Below are 17,790 nucleotides of genomic sequence, written 5' to 3' on the forward strand. Positions count from 1 at the left end.
TATTCTGTTGGATGGTTGTCACAGCCTAGGGGGTGCAATCCAGATCAGTAATGTGTTGTGTCACCACTTGCCCAGCAACCCTGGGTATCAAGTTACAATGCTTTGCTGCTGTAGCTCCCGGCCTGAGATGCTCCCAGCTAGCCTATAAGCATGTAGGTCACAACCTGAGTTACTCTGCTTCACTTCAGGTGCACATGTGACTTTTGAGCCCTTGATCAGAGATTTTCAATTAGTCTGTTTGGCCTGTGCATGTACCCAGTGCCTCCTTGTGCCGGACATCAAAATTCTATATGGCTGAACAAGAGAACCTCCCTTAATTCCTTCTCAACCACCTTGGCCTGAGATGGAGCCCTGGCATGTCTGCCTTGAACATGCCTGGACTTTTCTATTTTTCTATAGTGGTTAAGATAGCTAGCTTCAAATGCTGCCTCTCCTGCCAAGAGATTATACCTGTGAGCATGGCCACTCAAAGTGGGTCCATTGCTTGGAGGAGTCCCACATCTCCCAGAATTGCAGTTTCTCCCTGGCCCTCAAATTCAGGACAAGGAAGAATAGGGAGATTAAACTCAGACTGTTGAAGATTAAATGCTTTGGTCAACTTCTGAGTCAGTGATCCTTTATCCCCCACCCCACCCCCGTATATCTATCTCTGGATAGATCCAATGCTCCTTCAACTTCAGGGCGGTCTTCCCCTAAGAAAAGGAAGACCTTGGATGCTTCAGGAAAGGCTTCCAAAAAGAGAAGTATGGACTGTCACCTTAAGGAGCCAGCTCCAAAAAAGCCCAGGTCACCGTTGAGATTTACAGTCTCCAAAGCCTCAACCTTTTAACTTGTTACCATTGAGTTGATGGACTGCTCTGCTAGTACCGGTAGGGGAGCAAAGTCCTGGAGCTTTAAGTATCAGCAAAAAGGTCGAGCATAGGCATTTGGGACTGGTGCCGGTGAGCTCATCCCTGCTGTTGGTACCTGTGCATTCAGTCCAGCCATTGGACTTCAGCACCCTTGGCTCCAAGCAAGCAATGGTGCTGGACATCAATGATACTGTTGGCTTCTGCAACCATGTCCTCAGCTTCTGTGTTAGTACCAACCCCCTTCTTGGCACCATAAGAATTTAGATATACAAAAGACCACTCAATAATGGATGAAATGGAGTCCCCTCTCCTCATGGGTACCAAGCATCTCTCGATACTGACACCCTGATCTCTGGGGTATCGGGAGCCCACCTCAGTGCCCTCATGATTCAGGGTAGATGTACGACTCAGGACTAGTCTCTGCATCAATCTGTTGGAGCTCAAGGCTGTCAGGAACACTTGTCTTAATTACTACCTCTCATTCAGGCAAATCAATCACGGTCATGATGGATAAGCTATCCTGCATGTTCTATATCAACAAGTAGGGAGAAGCAAGATTCTCCTCCCTGTGTGCCAAAGTCATGAAACTATGGAACTGGTGCATAGCTCATCAGATCCAAATTTCAGCAGCTTACCTCCTGTCATGTTATTGATTTGAACTGGGACCGTATAGAACATGGTTGCAACCAAAGTCCTGTAGTGGCACTAAGTCTTGTATAAAGGGGGTGGGGTTAAATGGAGGTGTCTAAGCCACAGGGTTTATGGATTTGCTGGTTATGATAAGCTTAGGGAAATAGTTTTACTTTGTGTAATGGCCCATCCACTCCCACACAGCTTCTACTCTGAAACCAGCTACACATTGTAACTCAGTAAAGTATGCAGGAACTTGCCCACGTAGGGTGACTAGAGAGCAAGTGTGAAAAATCAGGATGGGGGTGGTGGTGGTGGGATAATAGGTGCGTACATAAGACAAAGCCTCAAATATCGGGATTATCCCTATAAAATCAGGACATCTGGTCACCCTATGCCCATGACTCCAGACTCCATTTTGCTGTAATTTTCCACAGTAAGAACAAAGAGGTATTCTTACACCTGGAAAAGACTATAAAAGGCTGATGCCTCATCTCCATCTTGTCTTCAGTCCTGCTTCTTACTTCTGGAGGGACTTTGCTACAAACAGAAACTTTGAACAAAGGACTGAATGACCCATCCAGCTGTGGATGTACTCCAGAGACTTGATTTTGAACCTGCAGTTTATTCTGTCACTGCTACAAGCCTGAACCAAGAACCTTGTCATTACTGTATATAATTGATTCCATTTACCCCAGTTCTAGCTCTCATCTATATCTTTTTCCTTTTATGAATAAACCTTTAGATTTTAGATTCTAAAGGATTGGCAACAGCGTGATTTCTGGGTAAGATCTAATTTGTATATTGATCTGGGTCTGGGGCTTGGTTCTTTGGGATCAGGAGAACCTTTTTTCTTTTACTGGGGTGTTGGTTTTCATAACCATTCATCCCCATGATGAGTGGCACTGGTGATGATACTGGGAAACTGGAGTGTCTAAGGGAATTGCTTGTGTGACTTGTGGTTAGCCAGTGGGGTGAAACCAAAGTCCTCTTGGTCTGGCTGGTTTGGTTTGCCTTAGAGGTGGAAAAACCCTAGCCTTGGGCTGTGACTACCCTGTTTTAAGCAATTTGTCCTGAATTGGCACTCTCAGTTGGGTCCCACCAGAACCAGTATCATTACACCTCCCAGGCATTCAGAACACTACAGCTGATGTTCTCAACAGGCACTTCTCACAGGGCTATGAATGGGAGCTAGACTCTCAAATTCTCCACAGTATATTCCAAAGATTGGGACTGACAGAGGTGGAGATCTTTTCCACCTCCAGGAATAGGAAATGCCCTCTTTTTTTGCCCAAAAGGGGGTCTGTGCTGCCACTCCTTGGTAGACGTCTTTTCTCCAATGCCGCTGATACTAAGGGTGATGCACAAGCTCAGACAGAACAGGGCCAAAGTTATGCTTATAGTGCCAGTCTGGCTGAGACAAGCCTGGTACCCTTACCTGCTTCACCTATTTTTCCAGCCTTAGCTCAAGCTCCCTATCATTCCCCATCTTCTGTCGTGTTCTTCATCCCAACCTAGTGGTTATCCACCTAAGGGTTCCTTGATGATTCACAAGGTTAGAATCCTCCTGTTCTACGGAGGTACAACAGATGTTACTGAATAGTAGAAAGAAGTGAATCCACAATACTTACCTGAAGAAACGGAAGAGATTCTTCCATTGGTGTTGTCATTGCTGCCTCCTTCCTAATTTGATGCCATTTTCAGTGATCCTGGATTATTTGTTCAAAATTGGGGTGTTCAGTTAAGGTCCATTTGGCCACAATATCAGCCTTTCATCCTCTGGTAGAAGGATTCTTCATATATACTCACCCAGTATTATCTAGGTTTATTAAGGGTTTGGGGAATCTCTACCTGCAGATTAGATACTCCACCCCATTATGGGATCTCAATCTGGTACTCATTTATCTTATGAGACCTCCATTTAGACCAATGGCAACCTGTTCTCTGCTCCATATATCTATGAAGATGGTCTTTGTAGTAGCCATCATGTTAGCCCATAGATTCAGGGAGATTGGAGCCTTGATGGCAGATTCCCCATCTTATGGTATTCTACAAGGACAAGGTCTGTTTATGTCCCAACCCTAAATTCTTACCTAGAGTTATTGGAGTTCCACCATAATCAATCCATTAATCTATGAGTGTTTTTTTCCCCCCTAAGCAGCATACTTCTTTGCCGGAGTTCTGTTTCCATACCCTGGATGTTTGAAGGTGTTTGCTTTCTACTTAGATGGGGCCAAGCAACTTAGAAAGTCACCTAGGCTGTTCATCTCCTTTGCAGATAGATCCAAGAGGTCCATGAGCTCTGCTCTGAGACTATCGAGATAGATATCTGGGTGTATTATTGCTTGTTATTATACTGCAGGCATTCATTCCTTCAAGAGGGTGATAGCACATTTGACCAGATCCTAGGCAATATCTACGGTGTTACTTAAGAGTGTGCTAGTATCCAAGATATATGCATTGCCACTACATGGGCTTCAATATACATTTTTTCTAAACATTACGCCCTGATCCATGCTGTCGGATTCAATTCAGCACTTGGTTGTGCAGCTCTATCTTTAGTTCTGGACTCTGTTCCAAAGCTTCCTCCTCCATCCGGAGATACTGCTTGGAAGTCACCTGAAGTGGAGAACCCATAGAGACATGACTCAAAGAAGAAGAAGGGGTTACTCACTTTGTGCAGCAACTGCAGTTCTTTGAGATGTGTCCTCCTATGGGTGCACCACTATCTGCCATCCTTCCCCTCTGCTTTGGACTGTTCCCTAGGGAACATTTGGGTAGAGAAGAAAATGAGTGTGGTTCACTCATATGCCCCTATATAGTCTTGATGTCCAGTAAGAGGAGGCATAAGGCACATGCACAGGCCAAACGGACACAACTGACTGAAAATTTCCAATCAAGGTCTCAAGATGCAGATGCGAATCTGAAGTGGAGCACCCATAGGAGCACACATCTTAAAGAACTGTAGTTACTGCATAAAGTAAGTAATACCTTCCCTTCAAATGCAGCACTGAATTGGTTTATAGTAAAAATAAAACAAATGTATTAACAATAGGATATAGGATAAGTGATGCCAAGAAAAAGGAATAAAGTTGGAAAGGGTTACAAGCAAATAAAAGGGAAACCATGCATTTAAATGTCTAAAACTTAACCTAGCAAGGTACAGGCTTTGTTCAAGATAGTTTTGCACATCAATCTTCCTTCTTTCCAGACATGGCTGACTTTCCCTCAGTCAGGACCTTCCACAGAAGTACAAGATGCTGGCTTCCCTTGTCTTCGTAGGGGAAAGATATTCACCTAAGCAGGTTTCTCACCTATATTCAGTTCCCAGAGACTTTAATCCCACCTCCCCCCTTTGTTGTAGGACCTATCTTTCTCAGCTTGAAAGAGCTCTGCTCCCTCGTGTCTGTCTACTGATGGATGTCAAAGATGGCTTTTTGTCTTTGCTTATACCTTGCAAAGTTCATTGACTTTGTTTGAAGAGGCAGGATGACCTCATACTGTTTTTCCCTTTCTGTGGGCTTCCCATCCCCCTGTATGTAATTGGGGCTTCCTTTGTTTTGATTCCATCATGCTTAATTTACACAGGAGACAGGTAAATAGCTGTGATGTTTAATCCTCTTTGAGAGTCCTGCTTCCCCTTTGTTTAGACACAGACTGTAAAGCCTAATATCAATGAGTATCCATAATTCCTTATAAAGTTCTATAATACGTACATTTTACTATTCTATCAATCACCAGTGTGTCAGAGGTTTTCATAAAACACCTCATGCAAACTTTTATAATATAGTAATATTATACACAATCAATTTTTTCAATTGCTTATCACTGAAGGTTCAAACTCCCCCTCCGTTGAGCGGGACGCAGTTGAGCCAGGCACGGTTGATGAATCATCAGTCAGCGAAACGGATGAAGCCGCCCCCGGCGAGGAAGTGGTTGCCGGTGTCCCAGTTGCTGGTCAACTCAAAGCTTTACCCTGGTCCGGTTTACACTTCAGGGTTTCCATGTACAGTGAGTGGATGGCAGCCTTCAGGGTCCCCTCCAGCAAGCCCCTGGCACTCAGGGTGACGATGGTGTTGTCGTCGGACCTGATCTGCGGCACCTGGGCTTCCAGTTCCTGGTGCTCCGTGCACCACTCCCAGTGGTAGCAAATGCACTTCCCCAGGCGATGTGTGGCGTTGCAAGTGTTTGACCACAGAGTATTACATGACTCCTTTTAGATACAGATTATAACCATAGTGAGGTGGGTGTAATGAGCATTTCAGTCCTGATGAGTTGTTGACACAGAGTAGTGAACCACTAATGGGCCTTTGTGTCACAATGGTGTCCTACTGATGCTCTGTATTGCTCATATACCTTGTTTCTTCTGACTCTCTTACATCAGGCAAACTGAGGGCAGAAGCTCTATGTTCTCCTGGTCCTGGCCTTGGCCCCACATGTTTAGCTGTCCTGTGGCCTGGGCCCCATGTGTGCCAGCTGTCTGCATCTACTCCGCAGTTGTCTTTGGTTTTGTCTCCACCACTGTCCTGAGTCTGTAGCTGCCGTGCCTGACCTGTGTCCTGCTGCAGCTTGGACTGTTGCCTTTTGCCATTGCTTTATGCGGCTATTTGATGGTTGGACCCAAACATGCTCATCTGTGTGTAGTTGCCTTAGGTCATTGACTCCTTTATAGTAGGCAATCTGCCTAGCTTAATGGTCTCTTAATTGCCCATCATCCATGCACTGGGCTGAAGCATGGGAAGCAAAGTCTTGGACTCCTACCTCCTCCTGAGGGAGGAACTCATTGAGAATTTGAAAGTAGAAGGAAGCTTGGGTGAAAGTGATCATGAAATCATAGAGTTTGCAATTCTAAGAAAGGGCAGAAGGGAGTACAGCAAAATAGAGACCATGGATTTCAGGAAGGCGGATTTTGGTAAGCTCAGAGAGCTGATAGGTAAGGTCCCATGGGAATCAAGACTGAGGGGAAAAACAACTGAGGAGAGTTGGCAGTTTTTCAAAGGGACACTATTAAGGGCCCAAAAGCAAGCTATTCCGATGGGTAGGAAAGATAGAAAATGTGGCAAAAGACCACCTTGGCTTAACCACGAGATCTTGCATGACCTACAAAATAAAAAGGAGTCATATAAGAAATGGAAACTAGGTCAGATTACAAAGGATGAATATAGGCAAATAACACAGGAATGCAGGGGCAAGATTAGAAAGGCAAAGGCACAAAATGAGCTCAAACTAGCTATGGGAATAAAGGGAAACAAGAAGACTTTTTATCAATACATTAGAAGCAAGAGGAAGACCAAGGACAGGGTAGGCCCACTGCTCAGTGAGGAGGGAGAAACAGTAACAGGAAACTTGGAAATGGCAGAGATGCTTAATGACTTCTTTGTTTCGGTCTTCACTGAGAAGTCTGAAGGAATGTCTAACATAGTGAATGCTTATGGGAAGGGGGTAGGTTTAGAAGATAAAATAAAAAAAGAGCAAGTTAAAAATCACTTAGAAAAGTTAGATGCCTGCAAGTCACCAGGGCCTGATGAAATGCATCCTAGAATACTCAAGGAGTTAATAGAGGAGGTATCTGAGCCTCTAGCTATTATCTTTGGAAAGTCATGGGAGATGGGAGAGATTCCAGAAGACTGGAAAAGGGCAAATATAGTGCCCATCTATAAAAAGGGAAATAAAAACAACCCAGGAAACTACAGACCAGTTAGTTTAACTTCTGTGCCAGGGAAGATAATGGAGCAAGTAATTAAAGAAATCATCTGCAAACACTTGGAAGGTGGTAAGGTGATAGGGAATAGCCAGCATGGATTTGTAAAGAACAAATCGTGTCAAACCAATCTGATAGCTTTCTTTGATAGGATAACGAGTCTTGTGGATAAGGGAGAAGCGGTGGATGTGGTATACCTAGACTTTAGTAAGGCATTTGATACGGTCTCGCATGATATCCTTATCGATAAACTAGGCAAATACAATTTAGATGGGGCTACTATAAGGTGGGTGCATAACTGGCTGGATAACCGTACTCAGAGAGTAGTTATTAATGGCTCCCAATCCTGCTGGAAAGGTATAACAAGTGGGGTTCCGCAGGGGTCTGTTTTGGGACCGGCTCTGTTCAATATCTTCATCAACGACTTAGATGTTGGCATAGAAAGTACGCTTATTAAGTTTGCAGACGATACCAAACTGGGAGGGACTGCAACTGCTTTGGAGGACAGGGTCAAAATTCAAAATGATCTGGACAAATTGGAGAAATGGTCTGAGGTAAACCGGATGAAGTTCAATAAAGACAAATGCAAAGTGCTCCACTTAGGAAGGAACAATCAGTTTCACACATACAGAATGGGAAGAGACTGTCTAGGAAGGAGTATGGCAGAAAGAGATCTAGGGGTCATAGTGGACCACAAGCTAAATATGAGTCAACAGTGTGATACTGTTGCAAAAAAAGCAAACGTGATTCTGGGATGCATTAACAGGTGTGTTGTAAACAAGACACGAGAAGTCATTCTTCCGCTCTACTCTGCGCTGGTTAGGCCTCAACTGGAGTATTGTGTCCAGTTCTGGGCACCGCATTTCAAGAAAGATGTGGAGAAATTGGAGAGGGTCCAGAGAAGAGCAACAAGAATGATTAAAGGTCTTGAGAACATGACCTATGAAGGAAGGCTGAAAGAACTGGGTTTATTTAGTTTGGAAAAGAGAAGACTGAGAGGGGACATGATAGCAGTTTTCAGGTATCTAAAAGGGTGTCATCAGGAGGAGGGAGAAAACTTGTTCACCTTAGCCTCTAATGATAGAACAAGAAGCAATGGGCTTAAACTGCAGCAAGGGAGATTTAGGTTGGACATTAGGAAAAAGTTCCTAACTGTCAGGGTGGTTAAACACTGGAATAAATTGCCTAGGGAGGTTGTGGAATCTCCATCTCTGGAGATATTTAAGAGTAGGTTAGATAAATGTCTATCAGGGATGGTCTAGACAGTATTTGGTCCTGCCATGAGGGCAGGGGACTGGACTCGATGACCTCTCGAGGTCCCTTCCAGTCCTAGAGTCTATGAATCTATGAATCTGTTCTCAGGCATGTCACTTAACTTCTCTGGTCCTGTTTCCCTGTCAGTTAAACTTTTTTTAAAAAAACTTTCCTTAGAGATGTAGCTAACATTTGTAAAGCACTTTGAGATCCTTGAGTAAAAAGTACTAGAAGTGTAAAGTCTGTATTAATTTTAATTATAATTTTTATTTGTTTAATTTATATATTATATTATATTTATTAAACTTCTGTTGTAAGGAAGGGCAACTCGGGGGGGGGTGTCTTTATTTTCCATATTGGGGAATAGCATTTACAGTATTGCAAAAGAAATGGTTTGTTTGTTTTGATGAATAACATGTTCAGTTTTCACACATCCCAAAGTATCCTAAATACAATGCTTGGCTGGTTGTCCAGTTTAGCAAAGTAATGGTGCTTCCAAAGGGCATGAGTCAGTGAGTCTCAGCACTGCAGAATGAATGAAGATCCAAAACAAACCCACGAACCTTTTTAGTCTCAGTAGATGAAACTGCCTAATATATTTGGAAAGGTGGAAATGTATTGCTGTCTGGTTATCACATTTAATCAAAGTCCTGGCAAGAGCTGAGGAAACACTTCTAGTCTCTTAGGAGTTTCACTCACCTCCCCAAACATAGTTTTTTCCGTGCAGCTGCACACAAGTACAGAATGAAGAGTGAATTCTGCTGATAGTTATATTGAGAAATTAGTTGTTGCCATTACATTTGTTAAATAGCCAAAAAATTAATTGGCTTTCTTCAAACTCCTACTTGCATTGCTGTGTTGTCTTATAACCAGGTTAACGGCTCCTTTGTTGGTGCAATGACTTAGCCTGGAATGGCCTTATATTCAGGGGCGGCTCTAGGTATTTTGCCGCCTCAAGCAAGACAGGCAGGCTGCCTTCACTGGCTTGCCTGCGGGAGGTCCCCAGTCCCACAGATTCGGCAGCACGCCTGTGGGAGGTCCACCGAAGACGGGGGACTAGCGGACCCTCTGTAGGCATGCTACTGAAGGCAACCTGCCTGCCGCCCTTGCGGCGACCAGCAGAGGCAGGGGTGGCTCCAGGCACCAGCACGTCAAGTGCATGCCTGGGGCAGCAAGCCACGGGTGGCGCTCTGCTGGTCGCCGCAAGGGCAGCAGGCAGGTTGCCTTCGGCAGCATGCCTGCGGAGGGTCCTCTGGTGCCCTGGCTTCGGTGGACCTCCCGCAGGCATGCTGCCGAATCCGCGGGACCGGGGACCTTCCGCAGGCAAGCCTGCCTGCTGTGCTTGGGGTGGCAAAATACCTAGAGTTGCCGCTGGGCAGAGCGCCCCCCATGGCTTGCCACCCCAAGCACACGCTTGGTGTGCTGGTACCTGGAGCCGCCCCTGCTTATATTCATACTAATCACTCAGAAAGACACTCAGAAAGACACTGTTGGGTACTTTAAACTGGATATAGAATTATTCACTTGTTCTAAACTGTGGTGTAGTGTTAGGTGGTATAAAGTACTAGCCATACTTTGTTTCAGAGATGGCTGCATTTCTGTAATTCCTGTTTATGAAAACCAGCATCTAAGCAAATCAAAACACCAATGCTTGTCTGAGCAGTCTGCCTCTGAACAATAGCCACAGAACCAAAACTGTGAGCATATAATCTGTTACAATACACACATAAATAGAAGCAGTTTGAACTAAATTGTTATGACACCTACAGGGAGCTTTGGATGGGTACTTAGCACCTCTGATAGTCAAGCCCATGGAGTGCTCAGAAAAGTTTGTCAGTATTTTGACTAGTATATGTGGATCCCTACATTTACAATGGAGTACCAAAGGATTCAGCCATGCAGTTCCCAATATTAATGGGTGTCCCTCATGTACTATTTTGACGAATTTAGGGTTGAGTTTATGAATCTCTCTTCAGAGTTCTTAGAGGGATTTACATTGGAAGCTTGTTCAGTTCACCAGATACAAGATTCATTGCACGCACCTGTCTGATGCTTTGAATGAACTCAAAAATGCCTTCGTGAGACATGCAAATTTCAGGAGAAATGTGAGGTGTCATATTGCTTACAGATGGCTTTCCATCTCTTGAAAAGGAGCTTTGTAGCAGATAATGTACTAATGAATTGCTTTCAGGTTAAGTTTATAAAGGGAAGTACCATTAGCAAGCACTCCATCTGCAATGGCTACTAAGAATCAGGGCTTGTCTATACTAGGAAATTTACTGAAATTGCTATTATGGATTAATTATTCTGAAATAATTATTTCAGTATAGGCCTCAATGTAGACACTTATTCTGCAATAAAAGGGCTCCCCCCCTTTAGCTTAATCTGTAAGAGAAGGACGCTATATATTAATCATTCGAGAATTGCTATTTTGGTTAATTTCCAAGTGTAGAAAAATCCTTAGTCAGGTTTGAAGTATCTGTCTAGATATTTATATGACTCTTATCACCAGAGTATCTGAGTACATCTCAGTGATTAATGAATTTATCTTCCGAGCACCACTGTGAAATATGGAAGTATTAATATAGTGCCCATCTATAAAAAGGGAAATAAGGACAACCTGGGGATTTACACACTAGTCATCTTAATTCAGTATCTGGAAAAATAATGGCGCAAATAATTAAGCAATCAATTTGCAAACACCTAGAAGATAATAAGGTGAAAAGTAATAGTCAGCATGGATTTGTCAAGAACAAATCATATCAAACCAACCTAATAGCTTTCTTTGACAGGATAACAAGCTTTGAGGATAGGGGGAAACAGTAGATGTGGAATATCTTGACTTTAGTAAGACTTCTGATACTGTCTTGCATGACTTTCTCATAAACAAACTAGAAAATACAACCTAGATTGAGCTACTATAATGGGGTGGGCAAACTTTTTGACCTGAGGGCCACAGCAGGGTTCCAAAACTGTATGGAGGGCTGGGTAGGGAAGGCTGTGCCTCCCCAAACAGCCTGGCCCCCACTCCGTATCCGCCCCCTCCCACTTCCCACCCCCTGACTGGCCCCTCAGAACCCCCGACCCATCCAACCCCTCCTAATTCTTGTCCCCTGACTGCCCCCTCCTGGGACTTCCCACCCCTAACGACCCCCCCAGGACTCTACCTCATCGAACCTCCCCCTGCTCCCTGTCCCCTGACTGCCCCGACCCTTATCCACATCCCTGCCCCCTAACAGGCTCCCCGGGACTCCCACACCTATTCAGCCATCCCTTGCTCCCTATCCCCTGACTGCCTTCAGGACTTCCTGCCCCTTATCCAGCCCCCCCACTCCCCACCGCCTTGCCGGTCAGAACAGCAGGACTGGCAGGCGTGCCACCCATCCAGAGCCAGCCACACCGCTGTGCTTCCCAGCAGGAGCTCGCAGGCCCACCGTCCAGAACACTGGCGGCACGGCAAGCTGAGACTGCGGGGGAGGGAGGACAGCAGGGGAAGGGCTGGGGGCTAGCCAGGAGCTCAAAGGCTGGGCAGGATGGTCCTGCAGGCTGGATGTGGTCCATGGGCCGTAGTTTGCCCACTTCAGTACTATAAGGTGGGTGCATAACTGGTTGGAAAACCATTCCCAGAGAGTAGTTATCACTGGTTCACAGTCAAACTGGAAGGGTATATTGAGTGGGGTCACACAGGAATCAGTTCTGGGTCCAGTTCTGTTCAATATCTTCATCAGTAATTTAGATTATTGCGTAGAGAGTACGCTTACAAAGTTTGCGGACGATATTACACGGGGAGGGGTTGCAAGTGCTTTGGATAATAGGATTAAAATTCAAAATGATCTGGACAAACTGGACAAATCTGAAGTAAATAGGATCAAGTTCAATAAGGACAAATGCAAAGTACTCTCCTTGGGAAGGAACAATCAGTAGCACACATACAAAATGGGAAATGACTACGTAAGATGGAGTACTGCTGAAAGGGATCTGGGGGTCATAGTTAAGGCTATGTTCTAGTCACAGGTATTTTTAGTAAAAGTCATGGACAGGTCATGGGCAATAAAAAAAATTTACAACCTGTGATCTGTCCATGACTTTTACTATATACCCCTAACTAAAACATGAGCTGAGGGGCTGCGGGTGCTCTGGGGGAGTGGGCGGGAGGTGCTGCAGATGCGGGGGGAGGGAGGTGGCAGCACGCACCCTGGGACCCTCGCTGGTGGTGATGGGTGCGGGCAGTGGCACACAGTCCGGGACCCATGCTTCGGTGGCCTGGGACCCCCGCTGTTGCTGGGGAGAGTTGGCGGGGCTGGCAGGCTCCCTACCTGGCTCCGACCAGCAGGTCCCTGTAGCTTCTGGGGGGGGGCAGCCAGGAGGAGCTCTGCGCTCTGCTCCCACCACAGGTGCTGACTCCACATCTCCCATTGGCCGAGAACTGCAGCCAGTGGGAGCTGCAGGGGCAGTGCCTGCGGATGCAGGCAGCGCACGGAGCCTCCTGGCCCCTGTGCCTGGGAGCTGCAGGGACCTGCCAATGGGAGCCGGGGAGCCTCCTTCCCTGAGGTAAGCACTGCCTTGCTCCCAATCCGCTGCCCCAGCCCTGAGTCTCCTCCCACACACCCAAACTGCTGCGGCTGCTGGCCTAGGGGCTTCCTGGCTTAGATAGCCCCTGAGCCAGCACCGTCCGCTGCAGAAGTCATGGAAAGTCACGTAATCCATGACTTCCGTGACAGACACACAGCCTTAGCCATAGTGGATCACAAGCTAGATATAAGTTTACAGTGTAACACTGTTGCAAAAAAAAGCAAACATCATTCTGGGCAGTAATAGCACGAGTGATGTAAGCAAGACACAAGAAGTAATTCTTCCTCTCTACTCTGGGCAGATTAGGCCTCAACTGGAGTATTGTGTACAGTTCTGGGTGCCACATTTCAGGAAAAGTGTGAGCAAATTAGAGATAGTCCAGAGAAGAGCAACAAAAATGATTAAAGGTCTAGAAAATATGACCTATGAGGGGAGATTGCAAAAATTGGATTTGTTTAGTCTGGAGAAGACAAGACTGAGGGGGGACATGGTAACAGTTTTCAAGTACATAAAAGGCTGTTACAAGGAGGAGGGAGAAAAATCATCCCCCTTAACCTCTGAGGATAGGACAAGAAGCAATGGGCTTAATTTGCAGCAAGAATGGTTAAGGTTGGACATTAGGAAAAACTTCCTGTCAGGATGGTTAAGCACTGGAAAAAATTGCCTAGGGAGGTTGTGGAATCTCCATCATTGGGGATTTTTAAGGACAGGTTAGACAAACACCTGTCAGGGATGATCTGCATAATATTTAGTCCTGCCATGGATGCAGGGGACTGGAGTAGATGACTTCTCTTGGTCCCTTCCAGTCCTACAATTCTATGATGTTTGCAGCTATCTAGCCTAAGCACACTTGCCCACAGACAAGTGCATGACCATAGGTCCCTTACTGAAATCGTGAGAGTCACACAGTGCAGCTCCTTCTGGGCTTGACCATGCCTCAAAGGTTCTCAGACAATGCCCTCATTTCTGACAGTACCTGGGACCTGGGTGCCTCACTCTGACTGAATTTTGCACAGTACAGCACACACAAGTCCTGGTTCCCCAGTGCCTTCATTTTGAGCAGTCACTCACACCTATTCAAAGTGAATGTAAAACTGCTCTGAATCAGAATGGTAGAGGTTGCACACAATCTGCACAGGTGTAAATGACTGCATGAAGTGCAAGGCCCTGGAGAATCAAGCCCAAAAGGTGCTTAATAGCACTGCCTTTCCCTGTACTCTATGCAGCTTTTCATAGGGCTGGTGCCATTGCATTCTACTCCTCTACTGCCTAGTACACAAAGGACAGCATGATTGGGACAGTATTGTACTTGTTGCTTTATCAATGTTTCCTGATTGAATTGTTATTTCCCCCCCCAACCATCTCACCTTCTTTTTTTTCACTGGGGCAGAGAGACCTCTGGACAGAGGGTATAAATTCTCTCATTAAGTTAGGAAATGACAACGCTAAATTCTGGAGAGCAAAGTCCCATCACCACTAGCCTGTTGTTACATCTGCACCATACAAGTACTATCCCTTCGGCTCATCCCTTTTTCCCTTTTGGTTGGAAATGAGCACAGCTGTTAAAAATGAAAACATGTGAGTCAGAATCCCAGCGTTGCAACAATTACAGTTCTGACTTCTTCTAGCCAAATCCATCTAAAATACAAGCAGCAGCACAGTCTGGCCCCCCTGTGGTCAAAATGATTAATTTTTATACTAAAAAAACCTTGTAGGTCTGACACATGCTTAATTTTTCAGCCAACAAAATAGAATTAATTGTACCAAATGTATTGTTACCCTTCAGTTTTAATATCTTGATGTGTAAGCTGTGACAAAAAATGTTATAAGCCAAGGTTGTGGAAACAGAGAAATGGTTGGAATCCTGACTGAGACAGTGTTAAAGTTCATGTAGTTAGTTGCAGTCGTGATTAGTGAATCACATAGGGGCTAGCACAAGTCTGGGGAAACCTGTGGTCTATTACCATTTCTGATACTGACCCACTGTATGACCTTGGCCATGTTGCTTGACCTTTCTGGGCCCCAGACTAATTGTAAAATAGGGATAATACTTCCGTACTATCTTTCAGTGGTATTGTGAGGCTTTACTAATTAGAGCCAAAGCATGCAGAACTTACCCATGTGCAACTCCTGTTACTCTTAGTGAACGGTTTGAATGAATAAAGTCTGCAGAATTGGGCCATTAGTGCTCAGTCCTCTGCCCCAGTTCTGGTACATGGCCAGGGCTACCCTTAAGGGACAGCCAAGGAGTCCCCCTGCTGCAGGGGAACCATTAGGTTGTATAGTGATGGCACAATTGGTTCTATACTCTCTGCCCCCCATCTTGGTGTAGGGGACAGAGAGCTGGCATCTCAGATGTGGGCACATTGCAGCATGCCCCCACCAGATTTGCTGATGATGATGTAATTTAGAGCAGCTTAGGGCTGTTCTTCATTATGCCAGGGGTTATTTCAGGCTGTATATGGCTCAGGTTCACAGATGTGGAAAGGTGTCTTAAACACTATTCCCACACTCTCCCCTTAGTTTTGCTGAGTATAAACTTAGCAGCTGTAAAGGTCTTTGCTCTTCCATAGTGGCTTTGATACAAGATCTCAAAGTATTATTATTGTTTATAATGCAGTAATGGCCCTGTTGTACTAGGCACTGTACAGACACGACTGTATTACTATAAGGGGATTGCCAACCCCCCCCCACAGAGTTCATGTTTAGTTTAGATTGGCATCCAAAAACCTAGCTGTTTGTCTGAACCTCATTGTGTGTGTAGTGGTCCGTGGCCATCCCTTCTTGTCAGTCTTGGAAGGAGGCTATGCCCCCTTACAACAGTGTGCAAAACAGGGCTGGAAATGGTGTGAGAACAGTCTCGTCATAGCAGATCAGCACTTTCATTCTCCAACCTTGGATGAAAATGAGGAGTGAAGAGGAAATGTGAAAGTGAGGAGAAGCAATGGGAAAAGTTAACCAAGTGTTTTAACACTCAAAAATAGTCCCATTCCAGTTCTTCTCCAAACTGGTCAGGTTATTTCCATGATTAAGATGCACCAACAGGGGAAAAGAGCTTGCTCTCCTGGAATGGTTTCAATCCAGAGAGACACTTCAGGGTCTATAAGGATCTTTGCTATGAATCTACTGATTTTGGGAACCCTTTAGGTGTTGTCAGCTTAACTCTGGTTTCATTTTTAAAAAATCCTTAGGTTGTCCCTATTTCTTCTTTTCCCAAGCTCATTTGTATGAGCTATGTGGTCTGCCCTTGGTGCATGTGCAGAGCCCCCATTAATCCATAGAAGTTTCCTACACAGATGAAAAGCAGCATACATTCATATGAGAGATTTTACAGACAAGACTCGTATTCATTTCCTGGCCTTCCTCATAAAACTCATTTATAAATATAGTCTTAAAAAAACCTAGCAAAACTAATTTCAGCGGAATAAACATTCTGCCGCTTCCTCTTATTCATGTCTCTCATCCCCCACCCCTATATGCACATTATAATTAGAGCTATTTATGCTGAAAGTATCTTATCTTGAAAAGGGGGAACTAAGTAATGCACTTCATAATCTCCCCAAGATGGTAATCCTCACAGAAGCGGTACTTATCCATTGTGAAGGCCACAGCTCCTCTGGTTTTCAAAGGATCTTGGCAAAGTGCTGTCTTAGGCCCAGATGCCTATCCAAGCAGACAGCTCAAGCAGTTGGACTGTACTATGGGATTTCCCCAGGGCTAGAGAAGATGGAATGTTTCCCATAGGTCCTGGAGAAAATACATCCACTAAATGGCTACTACTCCAGTGAGAGACCTGCACTGTTTGCATCTCCCATATGAAGGGAGCAGCCAATGGACTTAAGTAACTGATGTATTCATGACAGAACAGTCCATTGCAGCTATCTTGAAAGTGGTTTGTGGGGTTGGGCAGAGAGTAGAGAAAATAGCATGTGATGTAACTTTCACTTTGTGACTGATCATCTACAGTTTACAAAGAGCAAATACTCCAGACCAGTGGTTCTCAACCTTGTCCATACTGCAGCCTTTTGTGCACTAGAACCTCCCCAGGACTTCTTCTCTTGTAGCAATAGATGGAGGCCAGGGTGGCCATGAACTGCAGGTCTAAGCAATAGGTGCAACGGATAGTTACCTGATAGGATGTGTCTGTATAAAGTGTTCAGCAAATAACCTTGAATAATAGGCTAGTTGTATAAAATAGTCTTTGCAGGTAATGCATGAAAAAAAGGAGATCTTTAATTTGCCCATTTCTTTGTTATGATACATATAGAAAAAATTATCTTGACAAACTCCTAACTACTCTGCCTAGGATAAAAGGTATGTGAAAGTTAACGTGTTAGCTAGCATAATGAAGAGTGTAATGTTAGCACAAGATAATTTTTCCTATATGTACCATAACAAAGAAATGGGCAAATTAAATAACTAAGGGCTAGACTTTAAGTGTGTTAGCATGCAAAAGCTAACATCACACCTCTAAATTCTAGTCTAGACAAGACCTGAAAGGAGATTGTGCCAGAGCATTCAGAAATTAGAATTTGATTAGAAATACATAAAATAAAATCAGAAAGGATCTTTAAAAACATTCAGCACTCATTTACTGGTCAATTAACTTTATTTCTTTTTTCTTTAGATTTTCTCAAGCAGACCACCTTTGATGCGCAGGCATTTTTAGAAGCCGTCCAGTTCTTCCGTCAGGAGAAAGGCCACTATGGGTCTTGGGAAATGATAACTGGCAATGAAATTCAGGTACAATAGAATCTCCCTTTCTTTGTCCATGGTGGCTTT

The 17,790-nt window shown here is 44.7% G+C and overlaps 1 protein-coding gene across 1 annotated transcript in view; it reads left to right on the forward strand.

Annotated features, from left to right (window-relative positions):
* Window positions 1-17,790, forward strand: part of NIBAN1 (niban apoptosis regulator 1) — a 113,949-nt gene that overhangs the window by 65,913 nt on the left and 30,246 nt on the right. The window contains exon 6 of the mRNA XM_032783462.2: window positions 17,636-17,751. Coding sequence (XP_032639353.1) covers window positions 17,636-17,751 — 116 coding nt within the window. The remainder of the gene's footprint in view (window positions 1-17,635; window positions 17,752-17,790) is intronic.

The sequence above is a fragment of the Chelonoidis abingdonii genome, chromosome 7, assembly GCF_003597395.2.
Source record: "Chelonoidis abingdonii isolate Lonesome George chromosome 7, CheloAbing_2.0, whole genome shotgun sequence".
In the NCBI taxonomy this organism is placed as follows: domain Eukaryota; kingdom Metazoa; phylum Chordata; order Testudines; family Testudinidae; genus Chelonoidis; species Chelonoidis abingdonii.